This window comes from Empidonax traillii, unplaced genomic scaffold, assembly GCF_003031625.1.
Source record: "Empidonax traillii isolate 1590-97213 ecotype Southwest subspecies unplaced genomic scaffold, ASM303162v1 scaffold690:size337178, whole genome shotgun sequence".
Taxonomy (NCBI): Eukaryota; Metazoa; Chordata; class Aves; order Passeriformes; family Tyrannidae; genus Empidonax; species Empidonax traillii.
In genome coordinates, this window is record NW_020955883.1 from 76,652 (window position 1) to 93,811 (window position 17,160).

At 39.1% G+C, this 17,160-nt stretch overlaps 1 protein-coding gene across 4 annotated transcripts in view; it reads left to right on the top strand.

Moving 5' to 3' along the window:
* The window catches only part of ATP10D (ATPase phospholipid transporting 10D (putative)), a 41,347-nt gene extending 24,187 nt beyond the window's left edge, over window positions 1-17,160 (top strand). For 3 of the 4 annotated variants that reach the window (XM_027899833.1, XM_027899835.1, XM_027899834.1), the window contains 14 exons: window positions 176-411; window positions 1,068-1,256; window positions 3,251-3,866; window positions 5,249-5,358; window positions 6,243-6,369; window positions 7,673-7,857; window positions 9,742-10,051; window positions 10,614-10,690; window positions 11,264-11,389; window positions 11,859-12,059; window positions 12,718-12,798; window positions 13,042-13,146; window positions 14,466-14,653; window positions 15,037-17,160. In XM_027899833.1, coding sequence (XP_027755634.1) covers window positions 176-411; window positions 1,068-1,256; window positions 3,251-3,866; window positions 5,249-5,358; window positions 6,243-6,369; window positions 7,673-7,857; window positions 9,742-10,051; window positions 10,614-10,690; window positions 11,264-11,389; window positions 11,859-12,059; window positions 12,718-12,798; window positions 13,042-13,146; window positions 14,466-14,653; window positions 15,037-15,559 — 3,074 coding nt within the window. In that variant the 3' untranslated portion in view covers window positions 15,560-17,160. The remainder of the gene's footprint in view (window positions 1-175; window positions 412-1,067; window positions 1,257-3,250; window positions 3,867-5,248; window positions 5,359-6,242; window positions 6,370-7,672; window positions 7,858-9,741; window positions 10,052-10,613; window positions 10,691-11,263; window positions 11,390-11,858; window positions 12,060-12,717; window positions 12,799-13,041; window positions 13,147-14,465; window positions 14,654-15,036) is intronic. The other variant, XM_027899836.1, reaches the window with a different exon arrangement.

Sequence of the window (17,160 nt, forward strand, 5' to 3'; positions counted from 1 at the left end):
TTTCAAACAGGAAGTCAGAGTGATGGCTTCTTACAGGTTACGGACTAACGGTGGATTATTCTTAACTATATATTAAATTCCCTACTTTAAAATTTTGGTTCCTGAACCTTTAGGCAGTGTTTTAGACAAGTTTCTTTTTGCTCATGGAACAATAATTTTTTTTCTCCTTCCCTAGCAAAGAGGTTGGAATCCTATCAAGAGATGCATTCAGAGGATAAGGATTCAGTTGATTGTCAATGTGGCTCTTCATCACATACGTCAGAATGGCAGAGGCACAACTGCAGAGCTGTGTGTGAACCTTTGAACAGAAAGTCTGTGAACCGGTTGTCTGGTAGTTACCCTGCATTCATAAGGGAAGATGGAGCAGGTGGTGGTCCCCACTCAGGACACATGGCTTTCAGCAGTCCCATTGTAAGTAAAAGCTGTTGGGTTTGATGCTAAATTTCTGAAGTAACTCATTAAGGAATATCTTTTTACCCCCCATTTGATCAAGAGTGCTTGTCATTTAAGAAATCCCCTCTCTCTTCCATCGAAATCAGAGCCTGTCATGATGGCTTGGCAGCATACTATTTGCAGCTGGGATTGCAGATGCTCATTGGATAATAAAGGTGTATGCTTTGTTTCTTGCTGCTGGTGAATCCATGACCACTCCAGCTGAAATTGCAAGCTTCATCTTAATAACAGTTTGTTCTTTTATTTTAAGAAGTTTCTAGAATTTTCTTTTGTTTTTAATAGGAAATATTTAGATGACCAATATTTATTTCAGGTTATGAGAGGCAAATGCTTCTTTACCTGAAGGTATCTAAATAGCATTCATCATACTTAATCTTTGTTGAAGAGTCTGTGAACTGAGACCTTACTGTTTACCTCTTTGAGCATGAAGTTTTCCATTTTCAATGGACAAGCATAAGGCAGTGAAAGTGCCAAAGTGTTTCTCTGTTTCCTAGTATAAGCAACTATAAGCACAGGAGAGAAGTTGTTCAGTCATTCATCTGAAACTGATTTAACCTCCAGAGACTGAGATTAATCTTATAACCTGATGGACAGCTTTTTTCATTTCATAATAGGAAACGGATGTGATACCAGACACGCAGCTGCTGGAGAAGTTCAGTCAAATTTCTTTTCATTCCTATCAACAGTCAGAAGAAGCTAGCAGCAAGTTATCTTTGGAAACAATGTACATCACTGACTTCTTTCTTGCTCTGGCAATCTGTAATACTGTTGTAGTTTCAGTCCCCCATCAGCCACGTCAGAAGGTAAGAAGGCTTTATTTTTGGCAATTTGGCCATATTTACAAATAACCAAGCTCCATTTTGGTTTGATTACAAAAGTAAGAAAACAATTAACTGACATTAAAAGAATTATCCTTTTCTCCTCTTTGTCCTGTTAGAAAAAGAGGGGAATTACTGTAAACCTGTAGAGTGCAATGAGTTAATGTACAAAACAATGTTAGTAACTTGGCTTCCAAACTTTTGTTTCTGTGTATAGACTGTTCATAACTTTTACAAGACAAATTTTGAGATTGAATTGCCATTGTATTTTTTTTCCCATAATCTGGAGGTTTTTTTCTAGATATGGGGACAGCTTCCTTTAAGAATACATTAACACTCAGGCTACCTTTACAAATAGGTTACTCTTGGCTGAAAGATAAAAATAATCTCAGAAAATTCTTAGAATATTGGAACTAAGAATGCTCTTACCCGTTCCCTGACTATTCAAATAAAACTTTGGCAAAAATAAGAACAAGGGTTTTATGTGTATTAATCTGAAGAAAAAATGCTTTACAGTATGACATACACGAGTCTCACCTTGAATTAACAGTGTGTTTGTCAGACTGTCCTTGTTCAGTAATCTGGAGTGACCACATGTTGTTTTCAAAGCACACAAGCAACTTAACTTTATATTTAAAGATACTACTATATTTTTCAGATCTTTGGGGTTTTTTGAGGGTGGGATTTTCATAACCCCATTTTTTTCCAGATTTGACTGTGTTGCAGGATAAATCTCGAGTTCAGCTTTGATTTCCTTCCCCCATTCTTTAGTGATTTCCATTTGTTAACTTTGCCTTTTGAAAAAAATATTAGTGATGCACAGGACTAGATTTTTGTGTCCATCTAGGCAGTGAACCTACAGCCATGGCTAGAGACATTCCCAAAACATATCCTATGGTACTTCCAGTGTATAAATAAGCCTAATATTTTACTGTGCTTCCAAGCATTCCCAGAAAGTGTCGTAGGAAGCCTAGAGGTCCATATATGGATGAGACACCTGAGTTCAAAGCTTACAGTTAGCTATTCCCAATACACTATAGAGAAAAATATACAGGTGAGAGTGTGCGGGTGAATATTCAGAAATATTCAGAGATATTTCTGAATACCTTGCTGGCAGAGTAGAAGCACTAGTAAGTAGGTTGAGAAGAACAATGTAGCATGAGGTTTCTGAGTTCACAATTAAGGAACGAATGAAAGAGCTCAAGGAAACGGCAAATTTCAGTGTCATGTTAGGGAGAGGCAGTGTTCCTAGTCTCTATTTCCATGATGTTGAATGGAGGCACATTACTTGCTGGAGTGGTGGTAGGACTGAAGCCACAGTCTGTCTTTAATTTATGCTTTTCAGTGGCAAAGATAACATGCTTTCTGTAACTCATTCTTAACTTTTCAACAGCAATGACAAAGGAGTGTCAGGCTTGCATGCCTTGTTCCTCCATTTTAAGCTGTCAGCTTCCTAACTGTTTTAAGTAACAGGAAGCTAATTATTTCGTAACATTGAGGAAATTTAAAACATTGAAAAAGTATTGATAAGGTACTGTATTTTTAGCAAGTCTTGTAGCTAGTTACTGTGAGGGATATGGAGTTGGTTTATTCTTCACAAATATCTTCTAATTCAGAACAAGGATTAAAGTGTTCAGTTCAGTTTGCCACAACTTTTAAAAGTTACAATGTCATACTAACTCTTTTCATTACTGGAAGTTCTAAAAAGAAGTATTGCATTGAGTCATGAATCAAACTTGAAACAGATACATTTTTCAGACCTGAAGTGTTTTTACAGCTTAGAAGGAGCTGTTTAGTGTACTTGTATGGTTATATGTTTACTGGAGCTGCCCATCTTTAATACAGGAAGTCAAACTCGTGGTAGATTTTAAAATACTGCATTCATTGAGAAACATGCATAGTTTGTAAGCTGTCTTTCTTTAATATAATAAAATATGAAGAATTTAACATAAATGCTTTCTCTAACTATTCTTTTCCAGATGAGACTCTCTTCACTGGGCAGGATGCCTATTAAATCACTTGAGGATATCAGACAGATGTTCCAGAGGCTGTCAGTCCGGAGACTGAGTTCCTCCCCTCTTCCAAGTGTGAAGGAGTCATCATTTGAAAGCCCCAATAGTTTTGTGAGAAAACTCTCTATTTTCAAAATGAAACTGGCCTCACCTGCTTTGAATGGAGCTGCTCAAAGGGCTGGTGAACCTCATAGTACTGACAGCCCAGAAAATTCCCAAGCGCCTCAAGAACTAGATATGGTGAATGTAGCTGCTGGCTGTGAACCCAGCAGTGCTGTGTCATCTACTGAGTTATCCCCCCTACCTAAACTGTGTTATGAAGCTGAGAGTCCAGATGAAGCTGCTTTGGTTCATGCTGCTAGGGCTTATAAATGCGTTTTACAGTCTAGGACTCCAGATCAAGTAACTGTGGACTTTGCAGGTCTGGGATCTTTAACGTTTCAGCTTTTGCATATCCTACCTTTTGATTCACTGCGGAAAAGGATGTCAGTGGTGGTTCGGCATCCAGTCTCCAACAAAGTGGTGGTGTACACAAAAGGTGCAGACTCAGTCATGATGGATTTGTTGAGAACTGCATCTGAAGGTATCTACAGAACTTGTAATTCTTTACTCACCTTGTACATTCTTCAGTACAGTTGAAAGATGGCATGATTCATGAGACAAGTAAGCAAGCAGAACAGTTCCTGTAGGGAGCCCAGAAAGGTAGCATTGCATGTCACCTAGATATATCTGTGCTGTGTGCTGGTGTGGGAACTGAGAAGAGAGAAGAAGCTGTTAATCAAAGGATTTAGTGGTGTCTTAAGCAGACCCTTTGGAGCCAACTGAAGTATTTCCAGTTGCAAAGTAAGGTCATCTGCATGAATGTTGACTTCTGCTACACAGTGAGTGGTCTTTATTAGAATGAGATACTCTCTAGCCTTTAGTGTTTCTCAGCTTTTGGAGAGCTCTCAGGGCTTTTTGATTTTTTTTTTCCCCTTAGCTACTTATTATTTCTGTGTTTCTAGATGTAATAATAATAATAATATCTGCTGAGCCCTGTTGTGTAGGTGTAAATGTTTCTGAATGGGCTGCAGGAGGGATGCACCATGCATGTTGTTTAAGCTCTGATTTATTCATAGACTGTTACAAACAGTCACTAATTTTTAGCTGAAGAGAGTAAAAAGAAAATACTACCTGTGTATATTAGAAAAGAATGCCTAAGTATGTTTAGGTTCAGAAGATGTTCCAAGGTGGAGGGGTTTTTTTGTTTATTTGTATGGTTTGAAAAGTAAAATAAAGGAATTATGTTTAAAGGCTCACTTTCTGCAAAAGGGAGTTTGGTTTGTATGATTCATAAGGAAGAGGAATGTTTCCAGTTTCAAGAGAGGATTTTAACTTGCCCAACATTAGCCATCTAAAGTCTAGACAAAAAGCCTCTCTAGGCCATGGGGCAGGTACAGTACCTCCAAAATCTGTCGTCTCACTAGGAGAGGAATTTCATTCTTGAGGTGCCTCTCCTTACTTTGCTTCTCAAAGTAAACTTGGAACCTAACTTTTGCATGTCTGAAGTTAGGTGAGTTGAATGCCTGTCTCAATAGTCCACCCCTTAACAAGCTATTTTTATCAAAGCTTTTCAGTAACTGCCCTTTTGGGTCCCTCCCACTTAACCCAGGAAAGCTTCTGGAGTATTTTTGGCCCAGTTCATTTTAGAAAAAAAATTTTTTTTAGAAAAAGACTTTGATACAAAGCAAAGACACATCAGTACCACATGAATTCTTCTGCACTGCTTGTGCAGACTGGTGCCCTGCATGCTCACTGCAGATACAGAGACAGCACATGGTGCAAACATGAAGATACATTCATAGTTAAAATAAAAAGTTTAAACATTTTGATGTTTTGAGAAAGTATTTAGACCTTCAAAATTTTCCACTAAATTTAGCCTAAACAAACATGTTTAATTTGATTTCTATTCTTTTTGTGTGATAGCATGTACTAATAATTCAGAAATTGAAGAGAAGAGGATTAAAGAGAGAACTCAGCAGCATTTGGATGACTATGCCAGAAGAGGACTGCGCACTCTGTGTATTGCTAAGAAGGTATTCCTTTTAATACACTTGGAAGAATGTTTGCAGTCTGTGACCGGCCTGAGAGGTATCACCAATGGAGCAAACATCACAGCTTCTAAACAGATTCTTCCATTGCCACATTTTGTTTATCCTTATGTTCTTTCAGGAGGAATCTGTAAGATAACTCAGATCAATTCCTGATTTCTGTTAGATTGCCATAGCTGTTGTCAGTTTAGGATGCCAAGCAGCTTAACAGCCTAACTCTGAAACAGGGATTCTTAAATACCCTGATTTTTCTATAAGAGTCCTAAGCAGGTCTCCTTGTGTAAATCTTACCCTGGTTGGAATTCCAGGCACAGAAAACAAATCAAGTCACACCTGTTTTATTTGATGTCACAAACACTTTGCAGTGTTACAAACTAGATGCACAGTTCTGAGATTCCATTTTAAATTCAAAGCTGATCAGAAGTAAAACTCCTTAGAGATTGAAACAGGCAAGAAGCCTCTTTACAAAGCCTTTTGTGAAGTGAAAGAACAGGCTATGTAGTTGTGCAGTCATCAATCTGTACTCAGCTGTGCAGTGGTTCTGTGGCTGTCTCAGTGCTGCAGTTAAAGAGCAGTAGGGAGAGTATGCTGTGCCCCTTGACTGCTCCCTTCTGTCTAAGTGGAAGTCTGGCAGGCAGCTCCAGGAACCCACAGGGTCCCAGTGAGTAACCTGGCTAAGTAATCTAACTCTCTGAACGTCCATAAATCCATGGATATGTTGGAGCACACACATGTCAGAGCAGTGCTCTGCCAGGGGCTCCACTTCTAGGCTCAGAATTTGGGCAGCAGAAGTTACCATGAGAACACTTCTGAGGCACCATTGAAAACACAGTATAGATACATGCCGGATGTTTTTTCTCCCTGTGTAGGTGATGAGTGATGCAGAATATGCAGAGTGGTTAAATCATCATTTTTTAGCAGAAACCAGTATTGACAACAGGGAGAAGCTGCTGCTTGAATCTGCCACAAGGCTTGAGACAGACCTAACTTTGCTCGGTAAGCAGAAAATGCTCTAACCCCCAGGAAACTGCTTATCATGTCCATAGTTGGAATTTGCTTATAGAGAGCTGTGCTAATCTCAGTTTGTGTAATACATAGCTTTCTACAGAGCTAGAATTTGCTGTCACTTCCGAATTTTCATAAATCTCACTGGTAAATTTGTGCTAGTAAAACACATCGAAGACAGCTGGTACTCTCCTGTTGTTTGTAAACATTTTTTTACTGATTTTTTTTTTTATCATTTCTATTGTATTTTTGTGTGTTCACTAGAGTTTTTAAATATCATTTTAATAAGCATATGAAATGATAATAACAAATCACAGGCCTGCCTCTGCAAACATTCAGAGATATCCCACTTGTGGATGTGTTTTCCATCACTGTTGCATTTGTGGCACAGCAGGTATACTTGTGCTGTGTCCTCCTGTAATAACATGAAGGTACGAACTCAGGCATGCTTCTGCAGCAACCATTCATGCAGAAACCATAAAGGTCATTCAGCTGTGCAGAAATGAAATAAAAAATGTTTCAAAAGTTGTGTAGAAGGTCAACTGCAGACTGGCGGTAAAGGCAGCTCATGCTAGAAGCTAGAAGCTGAAGAGAGACAGGTCCTATTGTAAAAAGGTGTTGCTTTCCTCATTTTTGTGCCATATCTGCTTAGCGCAAATGCCATAAACCTTGATACTAAAAAGAGTTCTGGAATTACTGACTTCAGTTTCTGGAGTGAAACCAGAGCAGTGCTCTAAACTGATGTCCTTTTAAGAATATACAGGTACCCTTTGGCACTAAAGCCAGCAGAGAGAAGTCTAGCTGCTGTGGGGCCCTGCTGTCCTGCAGGCCAGTATGGGTTCACCCTAACATTAAATGGAAGTGAGAACAAGGATGTTAAATGGCTTCATACAGCCAAGGTGCTTGCTTAATCCCACTTTCCCTCCCTCCCTTAATCTCTCCCTCCTTCCCCCCTGTTCCTCCCTCCCTCCCACCCTTAGTCCCTTAATCTTACCCTTCTTCCCTCCTTCCCTCACTCCCTGAATCCCTCAGTTCCACCCACCCTCCCTCCCTCCCCCCTCTTAATCCCACTTTCCTTCACCCCCTTAATCCTCTAATCCCACCCTCCCACCCACCTTTCCCCCCCTCCTTCCTTTTCTCTCTCCCTCCCTCCCTCCCATTTCCAAACATTTCACAGTAGGGTGTCTGGTTTTGGATGTGGGTACGTACAGAGAACCATCTTGTCCTGTCACTCTTGCAGCATTTTGTCTTTGAAAATACAGCAGCACTAATCCTTCTGCTTGTCTAAATTAAGGCGCCACTGGCATTGAAGATCGCCTGCAGGAGGGTGTTCCAGACACAATACAGGCATTACGGAAAGCGGGAATAAAAATATGGATGCTGACAGGTGACAAGAGAGAGACAGCTGTCAACATTGCCTATGCTTGTAAGCTGCTGGAACCAGATGACAGAATCTTCACTCTTAAATCACAAAATAGGGTGAGTGGAAAATTAAATTTTCTTCTCTGCTGAAAAATTCTGTTAGGCTATACCACATGACAATATAGAGAAACAAAATGTTCTCTGCTTTCTCAACCAAATAAAGACAGAATGATTTCTTGGAAGATGAAAATACTGGAAAACTAATGGTTTCCTTCTGTGTGGGTAACATATGAAATCTTTTCTCTATATATAACATTTGTTTCTTCATATACGGTCCCTAAATTATGATTAATTACTTCAATTAAGACTGCCTAATTTCCCGTTTTGATAAGTTAGGGAGTTGACATGGCCTCAGGCTGTGCCAGGGGGGTTTAGGTTGGATATTAGGAAAAGTGTCTTCACCAAATGAGTTGTCAAGCGTTGGAACAGGCTGCCCAGGGAAGTGGTTGAGGCACCATCCATGGAGGTGTTTAAAAGGTATGTAGATGTGGTGTTGAGGAACGTGTTTTAGTGGTGAACTTGGCAGCATTAGGTTTATGGTTGGACTAGATGATCTTAAGGGCATTGTCAACCCAAATGATTGTACAATTCTATGTTATGAGACATTTCAAATGGCTGTGAGGTATAGGGTATCAGCAGTGTGAGAATTATTGTTGGGCAAATTCTATTGAATTAAGTTTTATGTTGCTTTTTGTAATACTTGCCTTCAGCCATGATTGTCTTGCAAAGATATAGAAGGAATAGTCTCATTAAGGTACATTGCACACAAGTCAAACTAGTCTGTCAACACTTTTATCAGAGAAAAAAGCCACCTTCTCCCTCACAACCCACTAATTGAATTGTGTGATAAAGAGTGGTTAAAAATGCTGGTTTGGACAGCATGTTTAATCCTACTTCATCGTTTCGACCTCTTGTGGTTGCTTATAACAATCTGGTTTTCGATTGATTTTTATCGATTTTGGATTGCTTATGAGAGAGATTGTTGGTAAAGCCAGTGTATGAAATGTCTCTCCTCAGAGCAGCCACAAAATCTGAGACTTCTCCAAAGCACTGGAGGGCTTTCTAAGACCTTTCATTCTATTTTGTTTCTCTTAAGAAAAACACATTACTTAAGAAATGCAGTTTGTATTTTTTAAAATGCCATACGATAATGTGGCAAGTAGTAACTGGGGGGAAAATAAAGTGAAAAATAAAGGATTTTAATCTGGTTATGTTTGAAGAAAGCTTGGAGTTTGATTTCTGCTAACACTTTTTTTTTTTTTCCTGCTGGGTAATGAGTATCTTACTTGACTGTGGGAACTGAGACACTTTTGCAGTAGTGCTCTTCCTCCCTCTAACTGGGCTTTGAAACAAAAAATAGAATTTGATACTGTTGCATTTCAAAGTAAAATGATGAGAAGATTTATTCTTCTATGTAACATGCACTTTACATATATTGATATCAATAGACTTTTGGGCATGTTATGTTGATTCTGACAAGGTAAAAAATTCTACAAGGCCAGTTCTTCAATAATTCACTGCAGCTTGCCTGTAATCTGATTTGAAATGCATTTTTTGGCTTTGCCTGCCAGACAAAAGAAATCTAAGGAGCAAAAATTTTCTATGAAAGCTGTATCTATATTAAGAATCCTTAACAGTTGCTTTTCCTGATAGTCTCTGAAGGTTTTCTGACTTGCTTCAGTTTTTTCCCTTCTCCTTATGCAGTACCCAAGCCAATATACTTAAGCGAAGTTATATCATAGACCCTTTTATTAACAACAGACTGCATCCTTAGTGATTTTAAAGGATTATTCAGCCTCATGTCTGAGCTTTTCTGTATTAAAGAGAAATGCTATACAGGAGCTGCATTTGACCTTTTCTCCATAAGTATTTTATGAATTGAAAAGGGAGCCAGAACACAAACAGTATTTAATAAGTTGCCTTTCTTTTGTCTTTAATTAGGATGTCTGTGCCTTGGTAATGAGCAAAATTTTAGAAGACATCCAGAAGAATGCTTCTGCCAAAGAAAAACCCAGGCAGAAGCTTGGAAATGTCTCTGCAAGTCCCTCCACCCAAGCTCCAGGGTTCAGTGCAGGCCTGGTTATTGATGGAAGGACTTTAGAGCATGTCCTTCATGACAGCCTACAGAATATTTTCCTGGAACTCACAGAAAAATGTCGGGCTGTAGTCTGCTGCCAAGCCACACCGCTACAGAAGAGTGTCCTGGTCAAGCTGGTGCGAAGTAAGCTAAAGGCAATGACATTAGCTGTAGGTGAGTCCTGTGGTTATCCTCCTTCCTCTGAAAAGAAGTAGAAGCCAGTTTCTCCTGTATTTTGTCAGTGTCTGTAACAACATTTTTTTACAAGCAAGATAATCTTTTGAATCATAGTTCTCCCTAGCACAGAGATGCTGTTAGCCTTCTGAACTAGCAAATATAGTCCATAAACTTGCAGTAATCTAAAGCAATAAGAACAGCATCGGTCATGCAGTGTTATATAACGTGTGCAAAGCAGCAAGAGGGTTTTCCTTTCCATCACAGGCAGAGGGGATATAACTGGCTCTGATTTAAAACACATATATTTTCTGTTACAGCATGCCAACTAGATTCTGGCAAAAGGAACAGCTATTATCCATTTGGAGAATATAGCTCAGTTCAGTCAAGCCTTCCACTTACTAATCCTCTTTTCTGTAGCATTTTCCATAGCCTGCACTGTTGGTCATAAGAATGTTTTTCTCTGAACTCTCTGGTGTTTGGAACTTGTCTTTTCCTACCACCTCCATAGCCATGTGATGGCCTGCAAAGCTAGTTTTGATTCTCCCACTTTTCTCTATAGGTGATGGTGCCAATGATGTCAGTATGATCCAGGTGGCTGACATTGGTGTGGGAATATCGGGCCAAGAAGGCATGCAGGTAGTGTTTCCAAAGACAGCTGCAAATGACGTCAGGTTCCATTCTAAATCACTTTAGAGTGTACACTGGAGACCCAGCAGCTCCACAATCTACTCCCTTACACGGGCAAGAATTTGCAGCCCGAGCTCACGCCCTGGCCCCAACATTCTGCCAGGAGCAATCAAGCTGAATGTTGCTGGTCAAGCTCCAAACAACAGGTCTTTTTGCCTGTCGCTGAGCTCCCTATTACTCATGTCCTGCAGGGAAATGAGCAGCCTGAGTGTCAGTGATTTCTGTGCACTTGTGTGGTAGGAATGACAGCAGCCATGTTCCTGCCTATGCTGCGTTGTTAGTTGTAAAGTTTTATATGGAAGGGGGTATCTGAGTGAGGGTAACCTCGTAAGCTCTATGTATAAAAAAATCATAAAATAAAAATTTCCAGCAGCGGGTAAGTTACTCGCTTGGCAGGATCTGAAGTTTGTCTTTAACAGTTTGGATGTAGCATATCATAGAATCATAGAATTAACTGGGTTGGAAGAGACCTTCGAGATAATCAAGTCCAACTCTTGATCCTTTTCTTCATGTGCATTGCAGGCTGTGATGGCAAGTGACTTTGCAATCTCTCAGTTTAGACACCTCAGGAAGCTGCTGCTTGTCCATGGTCACTGGTGTTATACCAGGCTTACCAACATGGTTCTTTACTACTTCTACAAGAATGTGGTATGTAGCTGTCCAATCCCAGGGAAAACACAGTTTGCATATATGGGGGCGCAGAGGGGTTTAGTGGGGCTTTATTTTCTTTTTTCTCTTTCTATTGTGAATGGGATCAAAAAGCGTGTGTCAAACAATTCAGTTTCTCATTTTTGTCTGCAGAGACCAGAGACTCTTATTTCTTGGACTGAATTTCTCACTTAAAGCCATTGTCTGATTTGATTAAACAGTGGTTAACGGGCATTACTAATGTGGTTGCAGCATGACTATTTAAACAAGTCATGTCTGATTTTGAAATGTAAAACTGCATGCTGGTCAAATATAATTTTCAAGTGTCAGGTGGCATGAGCTCCGTAGCATTTATACTTAGTTTTCCACAGATTACTGTAACCAGACCTAGTATCTGCCTGGTTTTCTCCTGGCTTTTAAAACACTTGTCTGTGAGTAACATTTTATCATGTCGTCATTGACTTTTCAGACCTACGTGAACCTCCTATTTTGGTACCAGTTTTTCTGTGGGTTCTCAGGCACATCAATGACTGACTACTGGATCTTGATTCTTTTCAATCTCCTTTTCACATCGGTGCCACCCATCATTTACGGTGTCTTGGACAAAGATGTATCTTCAGAGATACTCATGCAGCTCCCACAGCTGTACACCATGAGCCAGAAATCTGTGGTAGGTTAAAGAGTGCTTGGCCTGAAGCAAATTGAAATGGTCAGCATTTGAGCCGTTTTTGTCTTTTTTTCATGGTTCACCTCAGACAAACATTGTTTTAAAGCGCTTTCTCTATTAGAAAAACATCTAGGCTTGTGCAATACGTGCACAAATAAGATCTGTTTTTCAGAAGATTTTTGTTGGCTCTTTTTAGTTATAGACCCAATCTTATCAGACTTTTGGATGATAAGAGAAATTAAGGTGAAGCAATGTACTAGAGATGTTAGAGAAGTCAAGCAGAACATGTACCAAAAAGAAGGGGATGGAGATAGAAGTAGGACTTGGCATTCAGTGATGGTAAAATGCAGGTTACATCACTCTCCATTAGCCCCCCTCCTTTCCTTAGTACTCAGTTAGCTACAGCTCTAGTAGGTCTGTTCTGACAGAAACAGCTGTAAGATCAGAGTTCCCAGAGCCGGCTACTGATTTAAATACTAGCAGTTATGGTTGGAGGGAGATCTTCATTCCAATAACTATAACACAGAAGGTGCCTCTTTCACTGGGAAACTAACTGGAATTATTTCTGCAGGTAGTCTTTCCCCAAGTCCAAATTAAAGCTAGTTAAGGATGCAGCAATTTGTTCAGTTTGTTTCAATGTTATGATGTTTTTTTCTTACAGGCTTACTTGCCTTCAACTCTCTGGATAACCTTGCTGGATGCTTTTTACCAAAGTCTCGTTTGCTTTTTTGTGCCTTACTTTGTAAGTGCTGGATACAAAATACATTTACACATTTTGGCATGCTTAAAACCTAGGCAAAGCAGAGAATAAATGAAGTATTTTAATTTTCTTCCTCATATATAAATGTATACTAAGAAGATTGTCATTGGAATGTGTATGAAATATGTGTATGCAAATATGTATGGTATTGAAACTATTCGTGACACTTTGTATTGGGACTGTATGTAAAGAATATATTGCATTGACTGCTGTCTTCCTTTATAGACTTACTATGACTCAGACATAGACATCCTTTCTTTTGGAAACCCTATAAACACAGCAGCACTCTTCACAATACTGTTTCACCTTCTCATTGAATGCAAGTCTGTGGTGAGTACTATGTTTCCAAAACAATTCCTAACAGAATACCTCCATACAGCTTTCAATAAAATTAAATGGAAAAAAAGATCTTCATATACAAAACAATACATGTAAAAGGACCAAAACCTAAACATTACATTTATGTGGCCATATGAGCTCTTCTAATGTACCTATCATTGAAACCAATAGAATTACTCATATGACAAAAATTAATAAAATTTTTGGCCTCAGAATTATTTTTAAACAGTGAAAGGGTCCTGCCTCATAAGGGTATGGTGAATTTTGGGGATGTCAGTTCAGTTTTGCAAATGATAAAATCAACCAGTGATCTACTGAAGCTTTCCTTAGTTCCCAAAGCTTGTATCTTAAAGACAACAATGTGAATTGTTGATTTTTGAATGCTTGGAGCTGATGATCTGCTCTGTTGCCAGAATGAACAATTCAGAGGGGTATTTTGATGACAGAATTGGAAAACCAGTATGCTACAGAAACGTTATTGCAGTTTTTAATTAAGTCTCCACAAGCTGAAGCATCTGCATTACTTTGGATAAAGCCCTTACCAGGGTAATACTTGGCTATTTGGCATAATTTTAAAGAAAATACAGTAGAAGGATACACAGATTAATGGGCTTTATGTTTTATCTGACTTTTTTTTTATATATTTTTTTAGAATTGTTTTATAATGGATGAAATTTTGAGTTGTGATTCAGTCTTTTCATTGTTCTCTTGGGAGCGTGGCAGCCATGATAAAAACGTCTTTATTGAGAATATATGGATAGCATGAGTGTATTCACGCTCTGAATAGAGAACTTGACTTAAATGGGTTTTGTTTGGCATTTTTGAATGTCGGCAAGCTGTCAGACCAGTGACAATATTGTTTCCTGTTAGAGTCATTTAGGTGTAAAATTACAGAAAACTCCACTGTAGAAAGCTAATTAGCGTCTCAAGCAAGATACATAAGGGTGGTGGTGTGAAGATCTGGCCTCCAATTGCTTGAGGAGGCTTTCTTTGCTGTAGAGGATGAGGTGGTAGCGTAAGGCAAATGGCACAAAGAATGTCTTTCACAAAAGAATGGAAAGCTATGAATTTATTAGAATAAAATAAATTAGGTGGTTGGGGTACCTGTGTATTGTGGAAAGAAGGCTCCATTCTTTCTCAGCCGTTTTGTATGAAATTTGGAATATTGTCTGAAGAGATGTATCCTCTGGTACATTCAGCAGCTGCCCTTGGAGGAAGGGTATGTTCGCGCTTACCAGTGTACACACAGGTATTACAGGTTTTCCTGTTTTAGAGCTTAAATCTAATTTCTTTCCTTTTCTACTTCGCAGACTTGGATACATACAGTAGTTATAGTTGGCAGCATCCTGTGTTACTTTGTCTTCACTCTGGCTTTTGGAGCAACCTGCAAAACCCACAACCCACGATCAAATTCTTACTGGATCATGGAAAAGCACATGACAGACCCAGTATTTTACTTAGTTTTCCTCCTGACTACTTGTGTTGCTCTGCTACCTAGGTGTGTTTCTGTTTTATAATCACAGATTTCAGCTGTTACCAAAATTAGTTTTCTGTGACTCAGTGATGTTATAAATCTCTGGCTAGAGGTCTTACCCTCTTTAAAGGAAATTTCATGACTCTACCAGACCAAGCTATGCAAGGACATATTTTTAGTGAAATTTAGTTCTCAAAGTCAATTTCAGTAATAAAAAAAATATTTTGTGATTTATATTATATTAAATATTGGTTTTGAGGGGAAAGAAACAGTAATTTTTGTAACAACAGAGCTCATAGTTTATATAGAAATCAGTGATCAAAGCTGGACATGTACTCTGTTTAGTACATGGACATATAAGTACTTCGCATTTAAACAGCTTATTTGTAACTGTGTTTATTTTGTAGATATTTGCTGCGAGTTCTCCAAGGAACATTGTTTCCATCTCCGTTACTGAGAGCCAAGTGCCTTGACAGACTGACCCCCGAGGGGCAGAGGGAAGCAATTAAGACATGGAAAGCTGAGTGCGATGTGAATGATAGAGGGGAGTCTCAAGCTACTTCTGTGTCTTTCAGCTCAACTGCAGGTGCTGTATCAGAGGAAGAAAGCATTGACAGTGTTTTGCCAATATCTAAAACACCTTTTCAGGCCTGTCCAAGAGATGGGCTAGTAGAGGACAGTTCCTTCTTACTAGACATTCAGGATGATTCTGGTAGTACAAATTGCTTGAACTCTAAAAAGGCTGAATTTCTGAACTTATCAAAGGAAACTAATACAGATACATTTGCTGATAATAATTCATGTGGCAAAGTCTGCGTGTGTGCTTCTGAAGTGGGCAGCAGTGCTGTATCTCTAGCAGAAAAAGCAGGTTTGAATTCTCTTTTGTGTGAACAAGATGCTTTACTGTATTTTACAAAGTTGGAATGCTAACTGGTTAAACACAAGAGTAGTAACTGCTGATTTACGCTACACTGTGGTTCTGTTTTCTTCAACCAGGGTAGATGATGCACATATTTCTTAAAAAACTTTTTTGTTTATAAAACTTTTCAATAATTTATTAAGATGTTTAATGTCTCAGAGGTTGGGTTGTTTTTTTATATTTCTTCATACAATAGACTTTTCATGCTGCTTATTTCTTGTATGCAACATTGCATAATACCTCGTGGTGTTGCATGGATGCAGATTTGCAGGATCCAGTTCAGGTAAGTCGTCCTGCTCCCTTGCGGTGCTACCCTAGAATCCTAGCATTCCCTGGGATTCACCATTTGCTGAAGTATGAAGGAAGCACAAGGGCTGGGATGTAATGTTACTGGTTGGCTTGTTTCAAGACTTGTTGCAGTGTGTGTACATAGTAATTTTTGTAACCATTATGGTCCAGTTTGTTCACCAGGCTATTGCATGGGCCATCTCAGTGCTGGCCAAAGACCTTTTTAACCATCAGGAGAGCAGCCCAGAAGAGACACGTGTCATGTGTGTCCCTCACCTTTCTCTTCCCAAAAAGGGCAAATCCTAGTGCAGTTTTTTGTTTTCTGTGTTAGTTCATCCTCCTACTGCATCCCTCCATTTTGACTCCATGTGCCATTCCACTTTATTCGCCACTGACTGGACTTCTTTTCCTCCTCACCCAATTCAGATGTTGACTGCTTGACTTTTCTCTACCTCCTGCCTGCACTGCAGAATTGTCTGGCAATGGGCAACTCCAGTCTGTCTTCAGGCTTCCTCTTACAAATAACAGCTTCTAGCTGATGAGATCACTCTTCTTTACTCTCAGGTGTTTTTATATTCCTCCAGACTTTTATAATAATCAGCTGAAGTGTCTCTAAAGGCTGCTCAGAAGAAGGTATAGCCCATTGTATATCGCATATCTGAGTGCTATTGCTCATCTGTCTTGGAGTTAGATGAGTCCTGCCTCTGTCGTTTTCCCAGCACTCAGCTCTTCCACTGGACAAATGTGGTTGAGGTGCATGTGGCTACTTCTGGATTCCAGATTAAAATATTGCTTCCATTTTACTTCCCTTCATTTATTTCCCTTTGCCAGTTACATGGCAAATTTATAGAGGAACTTAGGAAAATTGTTTGTGTCCACTAACACCTGTTGAAATAAAAAATTTTCTCAAACTATAGCTGCTAATGAATTATTAGTATTGAGACCATTTTTTGGTTCTTTTACTTTCTAAGTATCTGCTTTCCAATTGCCAAGATTTGTGTTTATTTTTAGGCACTGTGTTCAGGGCAAGGGCTCTGCTTTTTAGTTGAACCATGAGCTTTACGTGTCAATGATCAACATTACATATTCCACATCTTTTAAGATCTCTGCAAGAATTTAAACAAACTCTGTGAGGTCTGAGACAGCTGCTGCTATGCAGGGCAGATACTGAGGGCACGCTAAGTTCATTCTAATGCCAGTCACCACGTGTTACCAAAAGTTTAAAACGGTTCTGTTTTCAAAAGGTAGAATGTATTTAGGGCTGACTTTATCCCTAGTGTTAGTGAGGAGAAAAAGAGAAAAATAACCTTTTTGTTTTTCTTCT